This window comes from Zeus faber (genome assembly GCF_960531495.2).
Source record: "Zeus faber genome assembly, chromosome: 12".
Lineage (NCBI taxonomy): Eukaryota > Metazoa > Chordata > Actinopteri > Zeiformes > Zeidae > Zeus > Zeus faber.
Genome location: NC_137196.1, coordinates 9,276,472 through 9,302,808, shown reverse-complemented (window position 1 = coordinate 9,302,808; position 26,337 = coordinate 9,276,472). Strand labels below are relative to the sequence as shown.

The window sequence follows — 26,337 nt, the reverse complement described above, 5'->3', positions numbered from 1 at the left end:
CTGACGGTGACAAAAAAAATAAAAAATTCCAAATAACATTCTCGCTGATAACATGATTATGCTGATAAGCCAACGAACAGCCTTGTACTGGAGTCTCCGCCAACTCTCTAATGGATGGTATATATGAATATAATCTAATCATTTACCCTTGGGACACAACATGCTTCTGCCGCGTAGAGAAATGATTTTAGAATGCTTCGTAATTAAGGAGAGCTCTCTGGAGCTCTGGACTCTTTTTTTTTTGCACACTAAGCAGATTATGGTAGCTTCATATCTCATAGTGAGTGTCTCTTTGTGTGTGTGTGTGTGTGTGTGTGTGTGTGTGTGTGTGTGTGTGTGTGTGTGTGTGTGTGTGTGTGTGTGTATATGTGTGTGTGTGTGTGTTGATATTCGTTATTCATCCATTACAATTTTAAGTGAAAGCTTATATGAAAACCTATAAAATTTGAATACATTTTTGTAAGTAGGTACATAATAATTCCTTGTGTGTGTGTGTGTGTGTGTGCGTGCGTGCGTGCGTGCGTGAGTGAGTGAGTGAGTGAGTGAGTGTGTGTGTGTGTGTGTGTGTGTGTGTGTGTGTGTGTGTGTGTGTGTGTGTGTGTGTGTGTGTGTGTGTGTGTGTGTGTGTGTGTGTGTGTGTGAGTGAGTGAGTGTGTGTGTCCTTCTGTCTGTCTTTAAGTGTGCATTTCTAAATTGCCGTCACTGGACTGGCTACGTGTAGTTTAATCTGTAGGTAAGAAACATTTGTACCAAACAGGGAAAAGAAACACCAAAGTTTGGGGGACAAAGGTCCCCTATGGAGTTACAGAATCTTTGCAATGTTGTTGTAATTAAGTATTATGACCCCTGGATAAGCATATCTAAAAATTACCTTGTTTCTGGTCATTGTCAATGTGAATATCATACTTGTATATTTTTAATAAGGGGTGTCAAGATTCTCCAAATCCGATTTGATTCTATTTTTTGCCATTGTTAAACTATCGAGTCTTGATTTGTAAAGAAAAACACGTATCTCAATAAGTTACTTTTATTTGAATAATAAACTAAATTATAAAATATGGCTGCAGGCAGGTTGCAGTTTAGTCATGTTAGGTACGTATCACAGGTTTCGGAGGTTCAGAGGTTCCCCGTATCTGCGCTCTGTGATTAAATGAGGGGACATTTGCAGCCGACCGAAAAATTAGCATTTTAGGAAGACCCCCCAGCCTCAGCTCCAGGGGGGCCTCATCCCCGCTGCATGCTTCCAGCCGGAGAGCGCCGCTGCCGGGGAGAGAGCGGCGAAAGCTCCTGCTGTACGATTGGCTGTCTGTGTCCCATGGTTGAATTGATGTATTTACGGAGATTAACGTATTTACGGAGGTTTATGAAGGTAATGGAATTTATGTAATTTTAGGGGTGACTTCTTTCCATGGATTAAATTTTCAATAGGTTAAGTTTCCATGAATTGCGAAAAACGTTGGCATATTTCTGTGGCAAAATAAGATTTCACAGGTTCTGTTTTTCCGAGGCGTTCCTTGTACATCAACTCATCACTCATTCGCACAGTGGAGTGGACTCAACTTAACGTGGTCACGAGTTTCTGTAGATTCATGTTTTTTCATGTTTTTTCATGAATCCGGCAAAATAAGGAGGACCAAAGGGATAAAATATAATTCGAAAAGATCCACAGACATCTACCAGGTAAGAAGGTACATAAACACACATACATTACAAACCTTGTTTGTAATCTCTAACCACTACAGAGCGAGGGAGGCTACACCACACATTGGATACGATGCGAATGGACATTCTGAACCAAAACCTGCACATTTATAGTACATAGTACGATGACATCATAAAGTGTCTTACTGTAAATCTCATCTCGTTCCATTAGTTTTCGAATGTTGGAGGGTCGGTGACGCACGACCGTCTGGCTACTGTGGGTCAAATTTTGTCGGTTTTTTACTCATTTCGGCTCTTGTCTGCGGATCGACTTGCATGAAACTTGAACCACGAGATGTTTGCAACCTCCCGGTTCTAACGAGACATGAACCATGTTTGTAGCTTCTGCCGTTCTTCTGTTCGAAATATGGAGAGGGAAATAATCAAACAATAACAATAGGGGATACTAACAAAAATATGAGAATATTTAAACAGCCCACCCACACAGTTAAGAGCTTTATCAAAACTAGACTTTAGAATAATAAACAATAAGTTCTAACACTGCTTTTAACTTACTCACCAAAATAAGCGCAGAAAAACGGATGCTATTTCTGGTGTCTGGTGTTAGGGTGTAGTGTGCGTTGAGGGATGCGGGGCAGCGGGCCCCTCCGGAGCTCTTGAGGAGAGAGCGGATCTTTGACCGCCACAATATGGCGACCATGTCGGACAATATTACCCACAACATACGGGCTTGTGATTTGCATGTGATTTTGAAGTTCGAAACGGTACGCTCATTCGATCGATTTTCAATTTTGAATGGGAATTGTAACACCCCCAGTTTTTATAACGATAAAAAATCCCATTATCAAATATCAGAAAACGTTCTATTAAGGGGCCAAAATGACCTTCGACCTCAGTGGGTCAAAGCGTTTGTGCCCCATCATATTTACTGTCAGGGTTATTTTTACCCTCCTTTATGAGGATACGGTATGAATTAGGAATAGAATTAGAAACAACAAGATTCACCACATTGACCTATACGTTCATGTTAATTTGAATGTCTGAGCAAAAGTCCTCTACCTCGTGTACTGGGCAGTTTAAGGGATATCCAATGAAAAAATCTTAATTTCCCTACAGTGCAATACTAATCAGTTTACATCAAAACCCATTATGCTCTCACTCTTTACTGTGTATTTCATCTGTTCGCAAATATTCGATTTTAATAGCTAATCCAATTCGAAACTGTAACCGTTTGTCTACTGTCACACGAACACGAACGTAATTAATTTAGTTGAAGGCAAGGCTTGAAGGAAAAACCTTTACCCGTAATGAAGAATTCCAATTGATTCCCACGTTGTGCACGGCACAAGCTGAGCACAGAAACACGAGAGAGACAAAGGGGTAAGAAAATTGAGTTAGAATGAGTTCTTGATAAAGAAATGGGAAAAGAATTATACAAAACCTATAGATAATAAGGATGATTTGGGGAAGTGTGGAGGGGAACAAGGACACAGAGAGAGAGAGAGAGAGAGAGAGAGAGAGAGGGAGGGAGAGAGTGGAGGTGAGTGCTGGGGCTGTCGCAACCCATTCCTACTGTCCTTGCTCCCTCGGCGCTTTAAAAGGGCACTGGATGGCTTCTGCCGCAACTCCATTTAGCCCTATTGATTTTGCAATGTTCGCCTCGAGAAATAATTGAGAGGACGGGAGGAGGGAGGGGAAAGGGGAAAAAATAGAGAGAAAGCAACGGAGAGAGAAAGGGAAAGTGTCCTGAAGGCCCTTCCGAGTGTGCTCGGCAAGATTGACAGACATGGCCTACGTGGGTTTTTTCAACTTTAATAATCATCATGTTGACGATGGCGGGATGTTGTTTCAAAAAAACAGTTTTTGTCAGTCAAAGGTGCTTTAAGGCAAAAAAATACAGAGAAAATGATACACATTACAATTACTGTACAAACTTACTTTAGTTCAACTCAGTTATCTAAATTTGTCATCAACAACACACACACACACACACACACACATAAACACTCACACAGAAATAATAGTGGGCCCTCTTCCCTCTTCTATCTTTCTTCCTTTTAGCCCCCCCCCCCCCCGCAGATGGATCGCTCCCTGCTCAGCGACTATTTGTCACAACACAACCCACTCTCCTCTACAGCCATTTCTGCCAAACACACTCAGAAAGAGGGAGAAATACGAGGAGAACATAAACACCAAGAGTGTCCCTGTCTTTTTTTTTTTTTTTTGGGGCGGGGGGGGGGGTCTTGCTGAGTTCAAACAGCCCTCTGCGTCTCCCCCATCGACTCGTGGGGACAAAGAAGCAGCGCTTGTGAGATGGCATCGATTTAAAATCATACGGCAAAATGTGACAGAGCTGCCTCAGGCGCCTGGTGGACGCAGAGGAGGAAACGTAGGTGAGGAAAGTAGAGGCGTGACATTGGAAATAAATGAGCCAGTCGTCGATATTAGCGCGGCCGGTGATTTGGCTTGTGCAAACGAGGGCCTAACCAATCGAATCCCAGACTTGCGGAAATGAACCGCAAGACTTAATTTGCTCGCTCCAGCCATCAAATTTGACCATTTTATTTTAGTTTTAGTTTTTATTCATTTATTTGTTTGTTTATTTATTTTTTAACCTGTGCTGTCAGCATGCTGGGCATACAACACAGTAGTATTTGTGCCATTGCATCTAGGACAGAGTTAGTCTGCAAGTGGAGTCAAACTTCTCAACCTGCAATGCAACTCTTTATTAATTCTTTAATCACCAAGAACTGCTGCAATAACTCTGTCCTGTGCATGACCTATAGAATGACAAGAGTACAGTTTTGATTGTACAGAACCACCACCAACCCCCCTCTTTGGAGAACTATTAATCATGTTCGGGTCCATAAACAACTGATCACTACTCAAGAGGGGGAGATTCACCACCGGTGAGACAATTAAAGATAGAACCAAACAACATTTGCACGAAAACATAAACATTGGACGACAAAATTAATGAAAAACAGTTAAGGCATGTGGCCTCTTCTTGTCATAGCATGACATTTCTTGCATATATGTATGACCATATGTAGTATATGTATGTGACAAATAACCTCTTGCATCTTGAATCTTGAATTATATGGCAGTCAATGAGGGAGGAAAGGAGAGGGAAGCAACCAGGAGTGGGCTGGGGTGCATTCGAAGCAGGTGTGGTGGTGTGTGCGTGTGTGTGTGATATGGGCCTGCCTGTATGTGTGTGTGTGTATGAGGTGTCCACCGGGGAGTCTACAGGACATACCCCAATGGGTTCTGGTGTATAAGGTCGGTATTATGTTGTGGCGCCTCCAAGCAGTGGAAAGGGCCAGGTTTAAATTTGACCATTTTAACCTGGGTGACACCACCGTTGTCCTCAAATTATAATTTGTTTGCGTTTAAGGTGACTGGAATTTTACGGGATAGCAAGGGATGATGTGCAGCCAGCCGGTGATCACCGCACAATAGCGCCCGACAGCATGATCAGGATATTGTATGACTCTGAACGAGACCCTTGCAATAACGACAGGATGGCTGCACATTATCCCACTTATCACACCACTACTTGTTAAATAAAAGGATACATCGATTTGAAATAATTTTATAATATGCCGAAAAATAGTCAGCATCAAAGTTACGTTCTGCAAAAAACTTTTCCCTACGTGTGACTTACCTATTTGCCGTTGGTGAAATGTGAAATTGGACATGTCCACATTCAGTTCTTCAAGTTCATTGCAGTTTCTATGTGCAGTAGCGTCACATGTTGCCGCTAGATTGCATGAGAATCAGGATGTAGGCTGCATGAAACAAAGGACGTTAAACCGGAAGGGTCATTTAGGACATTAAACATATCATTAACAGACGGCGGTCATTATTCTGAAATAACTGACCTCCACAAGTATTCCACAGAGCCATGTAATAAAGGGAGGAAAAGGGCTTTGAACACGCTTGGCTTTATGGCTGCTTACGTGTGGCATGCTGAGTAGGCACCGCCCCATTGTTACTCAGGAGATTGATTCAATGGTACCAATAATTGTGTGTGTGTGTGTGTGTGTGTGTGTGTGTGTGTGTGTCTGTGTGTGTGTCTGTGTGTGTGCGCGCTTGTGGGTGTGTGTGTGGGTGTGTGCTTGTGGGTGTGTGTGAGTGTGTGTCTTCTTGTCTGTGTGCGGAAGGTAGTTGTGCATTGTTGGTGGTGCTCATCTGCTTGTTTGACTCCTGTTCGCAATAGATAACAGCGCTGATCGAAGCCTCCATTCAGTGAGTGATTTAGGGCCCGTCCGGACCTGAATGGCCTCGCTGGACTGATAAATGCCTCTGTCTGGAGTTATCAACGACGCCTGCGAAGAGACAGAGTCAGTGCGTGCAAACAAATACTCTAATTTGCAATAATTAAGAAGGAAAGTTACGTTTTTCTTTCTGTTCACTTTGCTTTGTGTTGTTGAGTTTTAGTTATTTTCATTTGTCTTTTATACATCGGATCAGCACATTTCAAACCTTTGTTCCAAGTCGTGCGGCTGGCCTCCAGCGATGCGTTCGTTCAATTATTCAACTTCCAGTGTTTGTTAGCGGTCTTGCGCATTGCACCTAAAGATTCAAGATTCAAGAGGTTTATTTTTCACATACAATGCATGCCCATCTAATTTCAATGAGTCAATATCCTCGACTCCTTTGTTTGGGTAAAGGTTATGAGGAAGTGTCGCCGATCTTGAATTGATCTGATCTTGATTGATAATTGAGCAATTATTCCGGCAAACAACATTTTTGAAAAGTCGGGAAGATGGAAATGAACCGGGAAAATAGCCCGTGTTGCCTCCCTACGCACGGCTGAGCGTGTTAGATGTGGTTTAAATGACCTCTTTGGGGAGTTCATTCGTACAGGTTTTCCCCCTTCAGCATTCACCCTCTGCGATATTTCATCACCATTTCATCCCACATCTGTTCTACGCTCAGTGGCAATTCACGAATGAGAGTGTGCAGTGGTATCTACAGTATGCATGTTGATGCAGGGAAGGACATACGTAATTATGTAGTTTGAGCATTTTGGCTTGTGTAAATAGAAACTACAGTATATTTGCATGTTAGTATATCTTACGTCTTCATAGACGGTATTGTAAGTGTGTGTGTGTGTGTGTGTGTGTGTGTGTGTGTGTGTGTGTGTGTGTGTGTGTGTGTGTGTAGGAGGTGGGTGGCAGTGGTTGGAGCTGTTTAATATTCAATCTAATCTCATGTAATTCCACTGCTGCATCTACTCCTCACTGTGGAGAGCACTTGGGATCGCGCTGAGGGCCTTAATGAGAACAGTTAGGAGGTAGAGCAGGGAAACATGATGTTATTAACATCACTGCTTTGCTCCGCTTCTCACCATCTCCTCTGTCTCTCTCTCTCTCTCTCTTTCGCTCTGTTGTTTTGCCCATCTCTCCATCACACTTTTCCTTTTCTTATGTGAGGTAGATGAAGGCTTTTCCTGATGGTGAAACCAAAGGTGCGGCTAAGAGTGATTTAAAAAGTCATGAGGGCTGAATAATTCACGGCGACTCCATCTTTGCATTAGCGGACTGAAGAATACATGAGAATGAAGGGAGAGACAGACGGATAGGCAGGTGGAGAGACAGCCAGGAAAAACAGACTCAAGGAGGTGGTTTTGAAGGCAGATGCAACAGACGTAGTTCTCCACGTTTGGCGTCCTCTGAAGTGTGACGGAACAGGACTTTTCGCGGAGATTTGACAGTTTGCTGAAAACGGTCCCTTGGCCACAGTTGTTTTAAAAAGTAGGATGGCGATATGTTGTCCAACATTACTCCAGTTTTTCAGACAACAACTGCTTTCCAATTAATTTCCAGCCATTCTGTCTTTAGTGGCACGGTGGCACAGTGCATTGCACTGCTGCCTCACAGCAAGAAGGTCCTGGGTTAGATTCCCGCCTGGGGCGCTGCTGGCACCGTGCTCCAGGCAGGTTATCTCCCAAACAGGAGCCTTTCTGTGTGGAGTTTGCATGTTCTCCCCGTGCTCACATGGGGTTTCCTCCACCTCACGTCAGTAAGGACCCCCACCAAAAACATGCACCCATCATTGTCTGACCAGCAATGGACATTAAACACCAGGTCCCCGGGCGCGTCCACGTATGCTGCCCACTGCTCCTGGCTGTGCCCCCGGAGGAAGGACAAGCCAGGATGGGTCAAAAGCAGAGAATCCATTTCACCGGCCACCATCAAAAGCATGTGTGTGTGTGTGTGCAAGCATGTGTGGTGTGTTGCGTGATGAATAAGGACTGTTTGTTTGTTGTTTTGTTTAGGTGGAGGCAGTGGCAGCTAGAGGCTGGCTGGCTATTGCTGCATTCCATTGAAGTCGAAATTGGAGAAATCCAACCTCCTACTTGGGAGAATTTCAGAATTTGGAGCGGAATTGTAGAATTGCTTGTAGAGTTCACAAGCTTTGCTAAACAAATCAAATCAATTTAAAGCGAAAGTCCATGTTTTCCTAAATAGTCATTGCGACACATTTAGCTCGGAAGTGGGGACTGGCGATTTCGGTATTCCTGATTTCCCAGTTCCCATGGAACGCAGCACGACCGCTGCCATCCAACATTCACAGCCGCTAAGTGAAAAGTTACACGAGTACCCCAAACTTAATGACCACGCCCTGTGTGCATTTTTATCCTTTCCTCACATATCGATCTGATTGTTCCAAAAGCATTTTCAGACTAAAAGAGGGCTGTGCATTTGGAAGAATTTAAATATTTACATGGGGGCAAAGTAAGAGTCTGTTTGGATGTTCATTTTAACAGTAAGCAAAACTTGTAGTCAACCCCTTTTAAATGTTAATTTGTACAAATGATTGAAGAGAGCTTTTTTCTTTATAGCCACTTCTCTGCCTAATGATACGTGTATTATGTACTATGATATGTTATATATGATATACTGTATATGTTAGGGATGGGACGATACCACCTTTTCATTTACAATCCAATACCACAACCTTAACAACAAAGCAAAGCCCACAACATGACTTATACAATAATGCTGCTTCCCCTTATTAAGGTACTCTTTTAAATAAAATAAACAGTTGAAATCTGCTTTCACACATTCAAATATCACTTAAAGTGCAACTTTTCACAAGTCAATGCAATGCATTAAGTTAGCAAAAATTTGCAAGTGCTTCATTATTTTATATATATTAATATACTATCTTTTTGTGAACTCATCATAATGAATCATAAAGTACTGTTGTGAAGTAGCAGTTGTGTGTGGTGTGTGCAAGTCTCTCTCTCTCTCTCTCTCTCTCTCTCTGTCTCTCTCTCTCTCCTATCCCTCACTTCTTTCAAACACCACCCCTCCCTTTTCCTTTACCTCTGCAGTGTATTACGAAGCCAACTCTGTAAAGCCACCTCTGTGGCGCTGCACTGGCACATAATAGGGCTGCCATCAATAATGCAGGGTACAGAGAACAGAGTACAGAGAATACCCGTATCGGAACACAAAGCTTCACCTAAACTTCCTTCCTTCCATCCTTCCTTCCCTTCCTGGTCGCCCAGCGCATAGCAGTGCCTCAGTTTTTTCTCTTTACTTTTGTAGTTCTGCCTCCGTCTCTCCGTCCATTCATCTATTTGTCTTCCTCTTTCTCTCTCCCGTTCCCCTATTTGGGAGTATTGGGACGGTGTTGGTCTTGGGTAGTTGGTTCCTTTCCTCCCTCCGCCTCCGAGCCGCTCATTGGCACTGTTCCGGCGTCTGCGGTCCTCGTCGCATTATCGTCGAGTGGCGGCGCTTCCGCTTTGATCGTCAGGACGAAACGGATGTGGATCTATAGGCTCAGTCATTCATTCCGTTTCTCGCAGCTGTTTTGTTTTCTGTGACACAAAAGCGAGCATGCAAATACGCATCCACATAGGCCGCCAAAACCAATTCTGACCATAACAATGACCGTGTGTGTGTGTGTGTGTGTGTGTCTGTGTCTGTGAATCTGCTCATGCACAGCAACAGATTTAATATGACAGAGGGTGTATGAGAATTTAATCAAAATGAAACACGATTCATCTGCTGACGAGACGTCTTGCACATTAAAGTCAGTTGGCGAGGCTATTTGATGAGAAGTATTTTACCCTCGACAATGTGTTATCCATTATTCACCGTGCATTTCAATATTTTACACGGATTTATATCTTAAGCATTTCCTCCTCCCAGAGGTCGGGTTCTGTGAGCGGGGGAAGTGATCCCTCCTTACATGAATATTTATTTTGCTTAGAGTTTGAAAAGTGATGTGATTTGGTGTCAGCTGCCAGGCTGCTGGAGTTCGCTTTGCATGCTCAATCCCTTTCACACTGAAAGCCAGAGCACTGCCCTCCCCTTCCTTATATATATTTTTTTGCTCGAGGTGGTGTCACAATGTCAGAAAAATCAATAGTGTTCAGACCTGGCGAATGACCTGGCGAATGTGACCTGTATGATCAGATGTTAAAGGTTCCATAGCTTACGATTTTAGCTATTTAAAATCATTGCACAAAAGTCTACTTTACATTTTTGATAATGAGCAATCAGTAACATTGAACAATTAGCATCAAATAGCTCCCCCTTCAGGAAGCCATGGAAACTACAGCAACATTGCAAAGCAGCTCAAATCCAATGTTTATTATATTAATATGTAACTTCGGGAAACCTCCAAGTCAGAATATATATACATGTGGAATTGTTGCAGATTTAGTTGAGATAGGTGACGGTTTTTGTAGACAGGAAAATTCATTCTGAAAATCATTTACAAGTCACTTAGTGAATATTGTGTTTATTCATTTATTTTCATGCAGTTGTTTATTATATTTAAGAGAAATCTGATCACATATAATGTCCTCTTTATTGATGAATACACCTGGCAATATGTATTTTGCTTTAGTGGCGATAGATCTGCTTTAATGTCCTCCCTGGCTCACACAAAATACATAAAAGACATAAGCCGAAGTAATCCCCCGTGTGTAGTCTGCCTTTATAAAAGTAGATTTATGCAGGTGAAGTTGAGTAACAACAAGGCAGCGTGTGGTTGCACAAGCACAGAGAGGTGAGTAAGTAATTCAATAAACTGCTTATAATAAACAAAACAATATGGAAAGTGATGAGACCAACAGGTAAAGAAGAGGCACAACTGACCTACTTTTATGGCACAAAAATGAACCAATAAACATGAAAGGAAACCCTGACTGATGATTTTTTTGAACCATAATAGCGATGTGAGCATTGATTGCATATTTTTAAAGGTGATGTGATCTATGCGTAAATTTTGACTATTTGACAGTTTTGACAGAAATGGAAATTATCCCCAAACCAGTGTGTTTACACACATCCACCTGTTGATGTTGGCTCTCAACTGAAGCCCCAGAAAAATTGTGGTGCTTTGCAATCTGTGACTTAAAATGAATAAATATTGGTGATCGTATTAAAAATGAAACATAGATAGATAGCTAGACTAACTATATGACATGGCAGAAAGCCCATTACATACATATACATACTGCTCATAGCAAATGGTTCTTAAAGTCATAAATAAGCCCATCCATTAACACTTTCAGCATAACCAATAAAGGTTAATGCTTTAAGTAAGAATTTATCTTCAGACCGAAATACAAGTACTTCTCCTTTTGGATCCTTGTTTTCTTACTGTAGTAGTTGTCACTTCATACCTCTACATAGATTTGGCTTATGAGGACTGTTTCCACCCCTGGGAATGAGCCAGAAGAGTGAAAAGATGAAGACGAGGAGAGTAGATGAGGTAGAGGTGCAGAACAAGAGTTGCCATTACCCCTCCGCCCCTCCCCTCCTTTGTCTGCTCCTCCTCTGGTTTGCCTTCCATGTATCCGTGTCCAGTTAAAAGGATATTGCCACAGACGGGCAAAAGCGCAGGCGCAAGGTCCTGTGCATTTCCTCTGTCACTCCAAGATTAATGTCTAGTGTGTTTTTCTGTTAAAAGGGTGCCTATGTACTGCATAGCCGCTGAAATATTAGCCGTTTGCATTTTTATAAACAGCACATAATCACCACTCCGGGGGGATTATTAACTCTGTGGTGGCAGGGGACAGCCACAAGGAGAGCGGATGCCTCACTTTGACCTCCCCTTTATGGGGCAGCCAGCCGTCTGGCGGGGAGCTAAATGAAAGTGGCATTTTATTCTGCCTGTCTGGTCAAATTCATGCACGCCATGGTGGCTGCGCGGTGATGGGACGGGGGGGAAAAAATACGCTGTCGCCGTTGATAATCTGTGCGCGGCGTCTCGTGATGTTTCAATCCTTTTCAACACAAGGCTGGAAAGGACAGAGCTACAGTTGCCATTGTGGAAATTCTACTGCGGGGTGGGTAAGATAAACTCTTGCTATTGGAAACAGCCCTCGAGTTATCTAGAACAAAATGTATTCTGCGAAATTGAGTAATACAGTGACACACTCTGAAACAGTTTGACAGCAGTCTCTCCCCGTGCATTTGTCCGGAAGGGAGTTCTTTCCATACAAAGAATTGGGCATCGCCTTGTTACTACGCCCCTAGTTCCGTGATTTGTCCGTTGTCCTGTGACTACGCCCCTGGTTTCATGTTTCGTCTCTGTGGGAACAGGTCTTCTCTGTTCAGTTTATCTGTCGAAGATTCCTTTCGGGTTAAGGAGTAAATGGTAAGTGGACTGCATCTTACATAGCCCTTTTCTAGTCTTGCCACCACTTAAAGTAGTTTACAATACATGCCTCACATTCACTCATACATCGATGGCAGTGGCAAAAGTGCAAGGCGCAAACCTGCTCATCGAGAGCAGTTAGGGTTTCAGTGTCTTGCTGAAGGACATTTCAACTCGCTGCCAGGAGGAGCTGGGGATCAAACCAGAAACCCTTTGATTACTGGGCGACCCGCTCTACCTCCTGTGCCATGTCACTCCAGAGAAATGGCACACAAGCTGTCTCTTCACACAAAAAAAAGCATTCCAGTACATTTCCATTGACACTTTGTTTCAAGGTGGGCAGAGTTTTTTTGATAATGGCAGTATTGCTGGCTGTTCCAAGGCGATACCTATAAATTTCCATCACAGCTCAAGCCTTCGTTTCGTATTCAGACACCTTTGGGGCGGCAGTAGCTCCAGGGGTAGAGTGGTCATCTGGAGGTAGAGTGGTCATCTGGCAACTGGAAGTTTGGTGGTTCGATACTCGGCTCCTCCTGGGTAATCTCCTCCTCCAAGACACCTGCCCCCTGTCTCCTTGCAGGGCTGACCATGAATGTGTGGCATGTAATGTGTAAAGCACTTTGAGTCCACTTAGTGGCTGGAAAGGCACTGTATAAATGCAGACCACTTATTTATCTTGTAATGTTTTCCTAAATGATTTTGCATTGGGGCAAAGGGCTATATTGCTTCTAAACAAGAACTGTGTAGTGGACTGGAGTGAGGTTTTTTGTTTTGTTTTAGGGACTATCAGAGTCATCTGCGTCTTCGTCTAAAGGTTAAGTTCGAGTGTTTGGTCATAGACACACTTTGCCGGCGTCGCGCTTTCACACCCTAGATGTGTTATAGATTCACAATAAATTTTGTCGCCTTCTGGGAATATCCACATCATAGCGTTTGGGCTGGGCTACAACCCTGGTTTTACGAATGAACAAAAATTGTTCTTACGAGGGGTGTCACGATTCTCCAAATCCACGATTCAATTTTAGTTTTGATTTGATTTAAACTTTTTTTTTTGCGTGCGCGGCTATGCCATTGTTGGACTATCGAGTCTTGATTTGTAAAGGAAAAACATTTTTATTTGAATATAAAAAATAAAAATTTCAATACATTTTTAAACAACACACCTAAAGTCTAGTTTTGCTAAGAGCTTTAGCAAAACTAGACTTTGGAATAATAAACAATAAGTTACTCATTACACTTCTTTTAAGTTACTCACCAAAATAAGCGCAGCAAAATGGATGCTATTTTTGCCAGAGTGGAACACTGGTGGTAAAAGGCAAATTACTACCTGCAGCTCCTCAGAACAGATCGTGGATTGCTCCTGAAAAAAACCCCGCCCACGTTCTTACGGCAAATACCTCTGCGCTAGAGAACATTCCCTCGGTGATGGATGGGTTTATTTCCCACTTTCATCGCCACATCTGTGTAATTACTGGACATTCTGGTCAAAGGCACACTCTCCCTTGTACACACAGTGAAACGACAGAGGAGAGGGAGACTTCACACACACTTACTGGTGATATTTCTCTCTGATGTGCGTTCACTGTGCAGCAAACTGGATGAACTTACACTGAACTTTATTGGGGGTTTTTTTTGTAATAATTGAATTCTATTTGAATTGAGTTCCTGCAGCCCTAGTGCGAGGTGGGCGGGTGCAGTGTGCATTGAGGGAGGCGATGCAGCAGACCCCTCTGGAGTCGACCGCAGCTCTCCCGACTCCGAACCAAATTTCATGAAACTCAGGGGATGCAGGGGATGGTAGCTCAGGAGGTAGAGCTGGTCGTCTAGTAATCTAAAGGTTGCTGGTGCGATCCCAGGCTCCTCCTGCTAGCATGCTGTAGTGTCCTTGAACAAGACACTAAACCCCTAATTGCTCCTGATGGCTGCGTCCGTCGGTGTTTGAATAATTGTAAGTCGCTTTGGATAAAAGCATCTGCTAAATGTAAAAGTCGTTTTGGAGCCAGGCGAACCACAGTCGACACTCCTCAGCACACACATACAGGGAGAATCACACACCTGATTTTGAGTTTGACACCGCTAGTTTTTGTGATGCCCTAAGCTGTCTCCAGACAGCTCCACCAAATGAAGCTGAAAGCCTCTCAAGCCCAAGTCTCAACTTGGCCTTGATAAATGCACATGATCAATTGTTTAAATTATGTTTTACATGTTTTATATAGGACAATAGCCTTTTTTGTATGTTACCTAGCTTTTAAAACACATTGCTTTACGATTTTAATGAGTCTCTCAGAGTTTATATGAAGAGACTGTTCTTTCCAACAATGTAGGTGAAGGGTTAGTTAGGGTTTACCAGATCACATTCCATCTAAATAGTCCTATAAGGCAGGTTGTGGTTCTGTCTGTATTCTGCACTACTGGTGGGGGCCAATTTGCTTCCATGTAATGACATGCTGGAAGAAGCTTCTGGCTCATAATTACATGCTTGGAGCTGTTCCTCAGCAGGTCAGACCTTCCTGGTGATAAGGTACAGTCACATTTTTGGTTTAAAGTAGTACTCCCATTCTAAGACAATCAGCTAACACTTAGTGATGGAATGCCAATGCCCTATGTCACATAATTTCTCATTAACAAAACATAAATGTTTTTGAAGGAGTTCAAATAACTTTCCACATCTGATTGATACAATATAAAAGAGGCTTTTTCTTTGCAAACTAAGATTTGTGTAAGTAAAATTTGCCTCACTGTATAAAAATATGTATTGGTGTTCAAATGATTCAAATGACATGATTCATAAAATATAAAAGTACAGCAAAGCCATTAATTCCTACAGTTAAATGCATCTTCAGTCTCTATTATTCCTGACAAAATAAATAACAAAATAAATGTTGGATTGATCGGCTTTTCCTCCACCAATGTTAACATCGCCTTCCGTATTGATGTCACACATTTTAGTATTTTTAGAACATATTGTGCATAATCTCCTGGTGCGTTGCAATGATGTTTCACTGCATATATGTATGAACGTATGTATGTGACAAATAAATCTCTAATTTTCAATCTTAAATCAATCTTCGCTCAACCTGGTGTGGACATAAGAATAAGCCCCAGGGGGCTCAACTGAGCATTGTGGTTTGTTTTATGGCATAGTAAGACTGTACTTGTGACCTGAGTTTGACTGTTAAACCACTGTATGAGAGAAACACCCGGGGATATGATTGAGGGGACATAGTCTTGTAAATGACAAGCTGACCAAAGGTTCACAACTGTTTTAGTCATCATCTCTGTTTTTCTCGCTCGTAAAAAGGCCATTTGTGTAAACAATCAACGTATGCTTTCCCGGCACCAATAGTGTTCAATGTTTTTCTTTGTTAAAAAATGTTCTCAGCTGTTACTGAAGGCAACAGCGAATAACTTGGCTAATGTCAGAATGGGACACAGCCTTTCATCGATTTAAAGCCCTCTTCAAGAGAAGCAAAGGCAAACTGATCAGAACACTGCTTTGAAGCAGCTCTGAATCCTTCTCTTTATTCTGCAGAATAAATATCTTTAATATTCTCAGTTTGTATCCCACGCAGGAGAAATTCTCCAACAACAGCCATAATATGGGCCCCCCCCCCCCGGTATATATACTGGATCACCACCTTCATACTCATCATCATCATACTCCCTTGACATATTCAGCTCTTAAGCGAGCTGGTCAGTGAAGCCAACTGTAAGAACTCTCTTTCTTCATTCGTAACACTAGGGTTGTAGCCCAACCCAAACGTTTTACTTCATTTTGAACTTGAGTTCTTACTGCGCCATATTGTATACCCACCACCCTCACTGACCACAAGGTCAGAACTGATGTATCCTATGCAAGCTCCCAAGGGCAGAGATATAGAACCCAGTGTCCGGGTAGTTCACTCCAAGGACCATCTGGCAGATGTGACCTAAAACCCCAATTCCAACATATAAGAACCCATTCAAAGGGTGCAGAGGTAAATACTACCCCCCCGACCTACCATAATGCTAGTGGGTGGGTATTCCACATACAGCTGAGCTTGTATCACCTGACCGTAACCACTCTCAACCACATAGTGTAACTCTGTATGTTGGCTGACCTAGCAGCTGTCCAAACAGCCGTGTGCTGATGTGCTGATGCCGTCATGTCGAGACTGTAGAATCTGTTAAACCTGTGGGGGGTAGCCCAGGATGCAGCGCTACACAACTCCTCGACCGAAACCCCCTCCTAACAGCGCCAACTAGGTAGCCACACCCCTAGTGGAATGCGCTTTATGACCCTCTGGGGATTCCTGCTCCACAGAGGAGTAGGCCAATGAGATCGCTTTCACTATCCAGTGAGAGAGACTCTCTTTGGACAGGGGTTTCCCTATTGTCTGAGTTCCATAACGGACAAAAAGCTGGTCGGACTGGCGTGTGGCATGCATTTGCTCCATATACACCAATAGGTCCCGCACAGAGCACAGAGTATGCAGATAAATCGTAGTCTAATCGAATCCTACTTTTAGGCCGGGATTTTCTTAGGCTGAAAAGCCGGATAGGGTTTCAACATAACCCTCATATTGTCCAGGGAGAACACCAGGCAGGATTGATGGACAGTAGAGGTGTGGAAATTTCTCGATTTTAAGATGCATCGTGATGTGGATGTGGACGATTCTGCGTCGATGCAGTTAGAGAAAATAACCGGGAGATTGGAAACATGGTGGAAATAAGTGGCCGACATGAAAAAAAAAAAACCCGGACCCTACCATTTATTTCCAAATTACAGATTTTATTCTGATTAAAATAACAGCCAACACAAAATTGAATTATTTCCATCGTGTTCCAGAAGCTCCGGTGACGAGGGATGTCAGGTGCTGGACCGGCACATCAGAAGCCACATTGCAGGACGTGCTTAGTAACGTCAATTGGGCGGGTTTTTCGGTCCCCGAAAATGTTGACGAACTTGCTAAGCTAGTGGAAGATGTAGCCCCCGATACCATGGGTTGAAAAATCCCTACAGGATGCACTGAACGCGCTCACCGCTGCTTAGGCCGTGCCATGGCTCGTGCCGGAGAACATGTGGATGATTACAAAGCGGCGTCTTAGCAACTGAGCAGGGCTATGAAAGAGGTAAAGTGTCGGTACAGGGAAAGAGTGGAGTCTCAGTTCCAGTTGTCTGACACCGGACACATGCGGCAGGGATTACGGACTACAGAGGCAGAGCTACCACCACGGTGGATGCTGACGCTTTCGCATTAGCCCCCTTGTAAGCACAACAGTACAGAGTTCCGCCGCCGTGGTGAACGCACACTCAGCATCTCAGAGCTCGACGTGAGGAGGGCTCTGAGACAGGTGAGCACCAGGAAAGCCGCCCGTCCGGCTGGAATCCCAGGACATGTACTGAAGACCTGTGCTGACCTGCTCCCCCAGTGTTCACCATCATATTCAACCTCTCCCTGTTGCAGACCTTGGTGCCCATATAGAAAATTAGGGATGTGATACATTGAGATGCATCGAGAATTGTTGACAGGTGAATCGTAATCGGATCGTGAGGCCAGTGAAGATTCACACCTCTAATGGACAGACAGTGCGGCCAGGTTTCCCACATATTTTTCTGAGACAAGTGCCAGAATCAGTGCTGACTTCAGCTACAAATTTTAATCCCACCTCCTGGAGAGGTTTGAATAGGGGTCTTGAGGCATTCAACTGACCAGCTTGTTCAGGTCACAACAATTAAGGTCCACACAGTAAGCCTTAGGTAGATCAACATTTAAATTCAATAAATTATAAGAAACTCAATTTTATAGGCTGTGAAGTCAGTTCTCAATGTGTGGTGGAAGTGTGGGATGCATTGCCAGGTACTGTAGGTAAGAAGTCTATGTTGTACGGTGCAAAAACAAAAGGAAAACTAAAACAGGCAAGCCAGACGGTGCCAGGGGTGCAGCAGTCCAGGGGGGCAGAGACAGTTTGCTGAGGAAGCCTGGCTTTCCACCACCTCCATGGGTAAACCTTTGTTTAATAGCCGATCCCGCTCAGAGGCCAGGAGACCAGTTTCCGCTTGTGGTGGGCAGGATGGAAGATTTCCCCTGCTGCCTGCGTCAGGAGGTCCGGCTGAAGCCGACCCATGGCGAATCCACGATTAATAATCTTACGGATTGCCGCTTTAATACCAAACTAAATTTGATGACATTCTGTTGATTCAATTGTTTTTTTTATTTTAGTGATTTAACTGCCGAAAACTATTGTTCTTATCAAATAACATCAAGAAGTAGTTTTATAAAATGTCCACATTCCATTTTGTTACAAAATTCATGTATTTGTTCAAATCCAGTATGAGTGATATGGGAGCAAATCAGAGCGAGAGAGAGAGAGAGAGAGAGAGAGAGAGAGAACCTCAAAATAGAAGACACTTGATGTCTCCAAAAAGATCCCCTCTCTGCAAGATGTCGAATCAAATCAAATCAAACCCTGTTTACGCCGGCGGATAAAAGTTGTGTCCTCGGCTGCACCGTTTGTCTCTCTCGATACGCTTTTTAATGAAACGGCTCTTTAGAGCGAGGCTTTATTAGCTCTCACGATGGGGAACAAGTGGTGGAGTAATGAGAGGATCTTATTGTGCTCGCCTCATCAGAGGTAAACGGAGTCATCGATTAGAGTCGAGATCTTCATCTTCAAACCCCAAATAAATCCCCAAAAAAGTAAATCTGAGTCAAGGGGGTCTTTGAGGTGTATACTTTGAAGCGGTTCTATGGTGCTGTTATACAGATTTGTAGTTTTTCTTCCCTGGTTTGGCAGGTTGGGGTCGGTCATCTAGCAGGCCAGGTAATAACCCGTTTATCTTTATTTACAGATCTGCGACAAGGAGTGGCACTACTACGTGATAAATGTGGAGTTTCCTGCTGTGACGCTGTTTGTGGACGGCGTGACCTATGAACCCTACCTGGTGACTGATGACTGGCCCATACATCCCTCGCAGATTGATACGCAACTTACTGTGGGGGCCTGCTGGCAAGGTATGAACACAACACAAAAGACCACTAGTACATACAGTGGTAAACAATTGGTTTGCTATTTTGATGTATTGATGTATCTTTTTATTTTATTTTATTTTGGTTTAGTTTGGTTTAATTGTTTATTGGTTTGTTTATTTAGTTACTTATTTATTTATTATTGTGGCAATTTTTCCTACCATGCGCCACCCAAGTGGCGTGTTCAGGGACCTCCGGCACAGAGACACAGAAGACAGGGGTTGTAAACACCAGTTTATTGTAGAGAGTGGGCCAGCTGGAATTAGCCCAGGAGCAGATAGCATGTGTCATGACACGGGCTCCTATTCTCAGTGTGTGTGGGGATGGCAGTCTTACCTGCTGCTCGTTAGACCAACCAATGAGCAACAGGTATGCAGCCACTCTGACCCCAGTCACCTAGATCCAGGTCAGGTGTGGCTGCTCAAACCAGGCCATCCCCACACCACAATTATATATTTGAAATATTTTTAATATTTTTATGTTTTAATGGCTTTTTTCACTATTCATTATTTTTATATATTGAAGGAGAGGTCCGCCATTTTTCAACCCAGGCCTTATAAAAAAAAAAATGTAAATGTTTTTTTACATGGGATTTATCTGTTTTTTTTCTTTGCCCTGTTGGACTGCATTTTAGCCCAGTGAGATTTTGCAGGAGAGTGGTACGTTTCTCAATAGTAAATAGTTCACCGAGATTGTGCTATGGACCAAACCGAGATTCTAATAATGCCTGGGTTGAAAAATAGTGAACTCATCCTTTTTTTTTTCAAAAGTCTTTGAGCCAATAACTTTCGTAGAAGAAGTCAAATTTGTACAAACAGCAACATGGCTAAGTTGTCTTCTCACAGAACACAGAAAGACTAACTTTACGTTATAGTTATGATGTTAATGAGCAATAATAACACTGTGGGGTTTTTTGTGTGTTTTTATTGTAGATGTATTTATTGTAACAAAAAAAGCTCAGAATGTAACCGTGCACGGGGACGCTTTCTCAATCACTCTCTTACCCCCCCCGCGCAACGGTTGATGCCCTTTGTGCCGTAAATTGATCCTTCATTTTCGCGGGAGTTTGTACCCGGTGGCAGTACCAATTGCTTAGTGATATCAAGGCATAAAGGGAACCAATCTAAACGCCGATGGTGTCATTATTCTAAAGCCACTACACTGTGCAAACAACATTTACTTCAGAATGATGAGTAAAAACAAAAAAGTTGTCTATTGCCCCTTTAAATAAAAAATTAAAAGAGGGTGAGATTTTTGCATTTGTAGCCTGCGGCGAGGAGTTTTCTTTGAAATGCATAAGCCTAAGCATTGGAGATATCACATAGGAGACGTGTCTCTGTCAGTTCCCTGCCGCACGGTGCGAGGGTGGCTGGCGATCACGTTGGAATGAGTAAGAGCTCGCAGCTCTAATGTTTATGACTTGAATAATTACACAGAAGTGCTTTGCAGGCGAGAAGGAGCGGGGCGGCGATGATCCGTTCTGCCGCTCGCCCTAAATCGCATGAGCCAGGCTTGTGGCGCCGACCGACATCATCCAAAGTCTTTAATTCCAATGCCATTTTGGTTGTCATTTCGATTTTCCTTTCATGTGCTGCCCGATTGCCATTTTGTTTCCTTTTTTTACCCCTCCCTCCCTCCTCTTTTTCCTCTCTCCGATTCATACATCCCTCTCTTTCTCCCTCCTTCAACGAATCTGTGATTGTGAGAGAAAGCCCTGAAGGAGGGATTAGTTAGAGTGAATGGAGGACAAGTTCGCTGGCTATTACATCCCAATGAAGCCGCTTTAAGCTCCACTAAGCCGCAACTGATAACTTTGCAGGCCATTAGCAAGCCGGATTGCCTTTCAAAGTCTCTCATTTCGCCAGCCCCACCCTCCCCCTCACCTACCCCCCGCCCTCTCCTTCCGCCCCACAATCAACAACATAATGACGCTGAATGAAAAAGGCTTCTGACATTTTTTCTCTTCTGCCCCGAATGTACAAAACTTGCATTGTCACTAAAGGGCTCGGCAGTGAAATAACTTCTTCTTCTTCTTCTTCTCCTTCTCCTTCTTCTTCTCCTTCTCCTTCTCCTTCTCCTTCTCCTTCTCCTTCTTCTTCTTCTCCTTCTCCTTCTCCTTCTCCTTCTCCTTCTTCTTCTTCTTCTTCTCCTTCTCCTTCTCCTTCTCCTTCTCCTTCTCCTTCTCCTTCTTCTTCTTCTTCTTCTTCACAGCAGATTTCCCTGGTAACAAGCTATTAGTCAGGGTGTACTTGGAGCGGGTGCTTGTTATCTGTTTCATGTAGAACAGAAACACAACGGGTGTGAAATTTCAAAGCAACCACTGTACAGAGTGCATTGGTGTCATGGCTACGGTGCTATAGGGGCAACGGCCTTTGCCGGTGAAGGAAAAAAGAAAGTTTCTCTCTTCATTACTCGACTTTGTGCGTGCGTGCATGTGCGCGTGTGTGCGTGGATCTCTGTGTTGAATTACGAACAGCACGTTGAGGGCAGTAGCTCAGGAGATCGTCTAGTAATCTGAAGGTTTCTGGTTCGATCCCAGGCCCCTCCTGATAGTATGCTGTCGTGTCCTTGAGCAAGACACTAAACCCCTAATTGCTCCTGATGGCTGTGTCCATCAGTGTATGAATAATTGTGGATCGCTTTGGACAAAAGCTTCTGCTAGATTATGATGTTGATGATGATGATGTTATGAATTTGCCTCAGAATCAAAGTTGAGGTAACTACAGTAAGAGGATATGAAAAAATTCTCAGTTTCCTCAGACAGTCAGCACCCGCCCCTCCGCCAAGCTGCCGTTAAATGGGGAAACAGATTTTCCACTTTTCGATTCTGCTCATCTCAGGCAGCGTCAGCATGAGAAAAATGCGAATGTGAATCAATTTGAGGGACTGAAAGCTCCCTTCCTCGACTTAACCCTGCGCACACCAGTAACATTATTATTCACATAGCTAAACCCGGCAAAAATAGTTTTCCAAATGGAGTGGGAAAAAAAAAAAGATTATGAGAAGATTTGATTAATACATTTTGTGTGTGTGTGTGTGTGTGTGGGGGGGGGGGGGGGGCAGAGAGAGAGAGAGAATCAATGAATTATTTCTGAGGAATATCACTGCGGTTATTTGTAGATGGAGAAGAAAGGGAAGAGAGATAACAATGCGGTTAGGGATGAGAATAAACAGGCTGAAACAAGAATAATGACCAAAAGGTTTTTATGAGATTTGGCGTGGCATCCTGGCACCCTGTACCCAGGTTTGATTCCTTTGCCGGGGGGGTTCCTGAATCAAACTTGTTGGGGTTTTCTGACGGCCGAGCAATCCGGTTCGCCCACACTACTTAAGGCACGACGACCTCGGGTCCCCAATTAGCCTCGGCCGTGCGTTCTGGGAAGCAGCTGGAAACAAAGCGGTCTTCCCATTACCATGAGGTGAAGCTGCTGGCTACCCGCTGCCTCGAAACCAAGCAAATTGGGCTTGTTGTAGACTTTTGCACCAATGCATAGGATGGATCCCTTTTACACCTGGCAATAAAATGTGATCCATATCTAGATACGTTATGTGGACAACAACATCCGATTACAGGCCTTAGCATTTACACCTGTTATTAATAACCATTCTAGTCATCTTTATTCTGCCTGCAATCTCAGTATGCAAATTAGATAGGTGGACTCGTCAAATGTCGTCAACAAACATCCCATACAGCCAGTGTTGGGGAAGCTACTTTGAAAGCATAACTTTGCAAGCGACCAATTTCTTCACACTGGAAGAAGTTAAACTACAGCTAAGCTACCTGAGGGAGGAATCTAGTTTGGTTAACTAAAGCTAGTTCAAACTACTTTGTAAAAAAAATTCTCAAATTGACAATGAACATTACAATATTATAACATACAAATGATGACAAAATGTAATACTATTAAGTCTCGTGCCAGCAAAAAATGCCACTCAATTGAGTTTATTGCAAAAAGTGCCCACTTGGTCACAGGTCATACACACATGTCCATCATTTAGACACCTGCCTTCCAGAAATTGCACCAAGCAGGATTACTCTTATCCAGGTAACTTCTAAAATAGCATGCAACAACTTCTCTGAACACTTGTCAATAAATAGCATAGCTCACAAGTAAAAACTTAGGTTTTGTCAGGGCAGCTAGTCGGCGTCATGTATTTGCTTCATGGTGGCCATGGTGATTCCTCTTGAAGCTGAGATTTGGGCGATTTCATGATGACGCTGTCATTGTGTGAGCACTGAGGCACGCCCGCCCCTTTACGCATGTAGTCAAAGGTGTGGTGATGGCTGCCTGATCGATGCATTGCCTGGGCCTGCCTTCACAGCGCTCAGGATGAAAGAAAAAGGGGGCGGGGCTGGTCAAAGGGGGTACAATTACAGAAGAGAAGCAATGGTAAAATAAAAATAAAGAATCATTCTTTTCCTTGTATGACCCAAAATTGTTTGTTATTCAGTAGTTAACTACACAGAAAATGGCAAAAAAATAATTGAATCACTATGCAGATATGAATGTTGTTGAACTACCAGCAAACTACTGCAAAATGGAGTTAAACTACTAGTTTAATTACATGTAGTTAAATACTTCCCAACACTGCATAATAGCAATGCGTTCTGCGTGCATTTACACCGAGCATAGAAATGCGTATTCCCTTATCGAGATAAGATTTTAACCCAGATACAGTTCACATTTTGATGCCAGGTGTAAAAGGGACCTAGGTGTGAACTGCGTGTAACCCTCATGGCTGAGACAGTTTGTCACACTGTGTCACCTCCAAAGCCCAGGGACCCTGAACTGCAACGCATGGAGAGAAGGTTTACCATTAATAATCTAGTCATTTGTCTGGACACTTTATTACATACAGTATTGGCTGATGACACAATCTTCTATCCTCCAGACAAATAAAACATCCAACGCAGGATATTTCACTGGCGCATAGAAATACGCTGTTTCCACCGCTTGCTCATGGTGGGAAACTGCCAGTGGTACCAATAGTTTCACCTTGTTCTAAAATGCACTTTTGAAGCAGAACACGGTGAAAGAATAGTGTGCACATTTAGTCATTTGTTAGGGTTAGCCAACTTTAGCCGCCACCTCAATAATTAAGTTTGTTGTTAGTAGGGTTTAAGGCTAGAAGTGTTCTTTCATTGCACTTTTTCCTGTACCAAGTAATAAAATTTAGCAACACAAAAACAAGATTATTTTGTTTGAATACAATGCGGCAAACATTAAGAGTTTCCCACTGATAAATGGTGGTGTATTGCTATACAAACTTGCTATTTAGATATTTTGTTACCGTGGCTCCTTGGGGTGAGTGGAGGGCAGAGAGGTTCCAAAGGTTTTGAACACGCTTGCAAGTCGCCTTGGACCCTACAAGGTGGGAGAGTCAAGGCAGATGAAGGGGGTTCATCGTCTCACCTGAGACGGTGAACCCCTATTTGTATCTCTGCGCCGTTTTCTGTTCTTTTTAGATTCAACAAATGGGTAAAATGTGTGATGACAAGAGGACAAAAAATGGTGCTTACACAGTGTATAAATACATGATTGATAGTGTAATTATTTCTAGACGTGTTTGTCACCTTGGTTGAAAAAAACGCGTAAAGTGGACAATATAAAGAAAGGTGGGTTGTGCCATTTTGTTGAGGACAAATTAGAATCTTAACGGGAACTAAAGAGGGTTTGTGAATAAAGAGAGGCCAGTTGAGCCTTCAACGTCTTCGAACCTCCCAAAGGTAGTAGCTCTTTCATCTTCCCTCCGGTGCCCCACCTCACTCTCCGTCTCCTCCTAACATCAGGTGGGGAGGTCGCGACCCCGAGGTTCACGCAGTATTTCCGGGGCAGCCTGTCGGGCCTGACCATCCGGCCGGGCCGCATCGAGACCCAGAAGGTCATCTCCTGTCTGCAGGCCTGCAAGGAGGGCCTGGACATAAACTCCCTGGAGAGCCTGGGCAAGGACATCAAGGTGAATTGGAAACGGCAGCAGCGATAGCGATGCGCGCACACACACACACACACACACACACACACACAGGCATATAAGACACCGCTTTGATCGTAAGTAGTCACAGTTTTTATAGAGAGTAGCATATATACGGCATCTAAATACATAATGTTCAAACATGGATAAAATCTATAAACACTCACATAAACATTCTACCACACAGCAAATGCTCTCACTCTTCCCCTCTCTCTGTCTCTTTATCCCTCACTCCCTCTTTCTCTCTTTCACGTGTCTGCTTGACTTGATTCCTTGACTTGATTCAAACAATGTGACTCTTTCACGGGGGAATGGAGCGAGTGCATCTTCATCCTTCCAACTGTCATCTATCAAGCACTTCAAAAAGCCACTTCTTCTATATTATACTAAAGAGCCCAACTACAAATTGGGTTGCTAGGTGATGGTGCTTTATAAGTCACTGCTATCTGACACATAAAAGGCAGCCATGCACACTTCAGTTGATTTATGTGCGTTTGCGTTGTTTAATTTTGAGCAAGCTGTCATCTCTTTTTTTTTGGTTTGCCGTGTTGTCGTTTTTGACGAAGAGGTCCCGTCAAGCTGCATATGATACAGAAATATGATGAAGGGGAAAGAAACATCAACATGCTTGACAACAAACAACCACTGATGATTTATTGTACATGTTTGGCCTATGGCGTTGTTTGTGTGTGTGTGTTTGCGTGCGTGTGTGTTTCCAGTTCCATTTTAACCCGGCCCAGTCGGTCCTGGTGGTGGAGGGCGAGGACCTAGACAGCATCAACACCGCCATGACCAAGGTCTCCTACATCAACTCTCGCCAGTTTCCCACTCCGGGCCTGCGACGGCTGCACATTATCACCACAGTACAGTAAGTACACACAGTACACACATAAAACAGTACACACATACACTTGTAGCAGAATCATTTGGTATTCGCCAGGGTTGCTTGTTCAAACTAGCAATTTAGCTTGGAACCATGCTGTCATGATTTTTGTAGACAGCTCGTGCAAAGAAACCATGAAAAGAAATAGGACTCCCCAAATAACTGAGTTGGGGATTA

General features: G+C 43.4%; 1 protein-coding gene across 1 annotated transcript in view; it reads left to right on the top strand.

The window, feature by feature from the left end:
- The window catches only part of LOC307238325 (calsyntenin-2-like), a gene marked incomplete at both ends in the record, with an annotated part of 139,051 nt that overhangs the window by 102,390 nt on the left and 10,324 nt on the right, over positions 1–26,337 (top strand). The window contains 3 exons of the mRNA XM_080011257.1: positions 19,127–19,289; positions 25,096–25,262; positions 25,997–26,145. Of these exons, the coding sequence (XP_079867383.1) occupies positions 19,127–19,289; positions 25,096–25,262; positions 25,997–26,145 (479 nt within the window). The remainder of the gene's footprint in view (positions 1–19,126; positions 19,290–25,095; positions 25,263–25,996; positions 26,146–26,337) is intronic.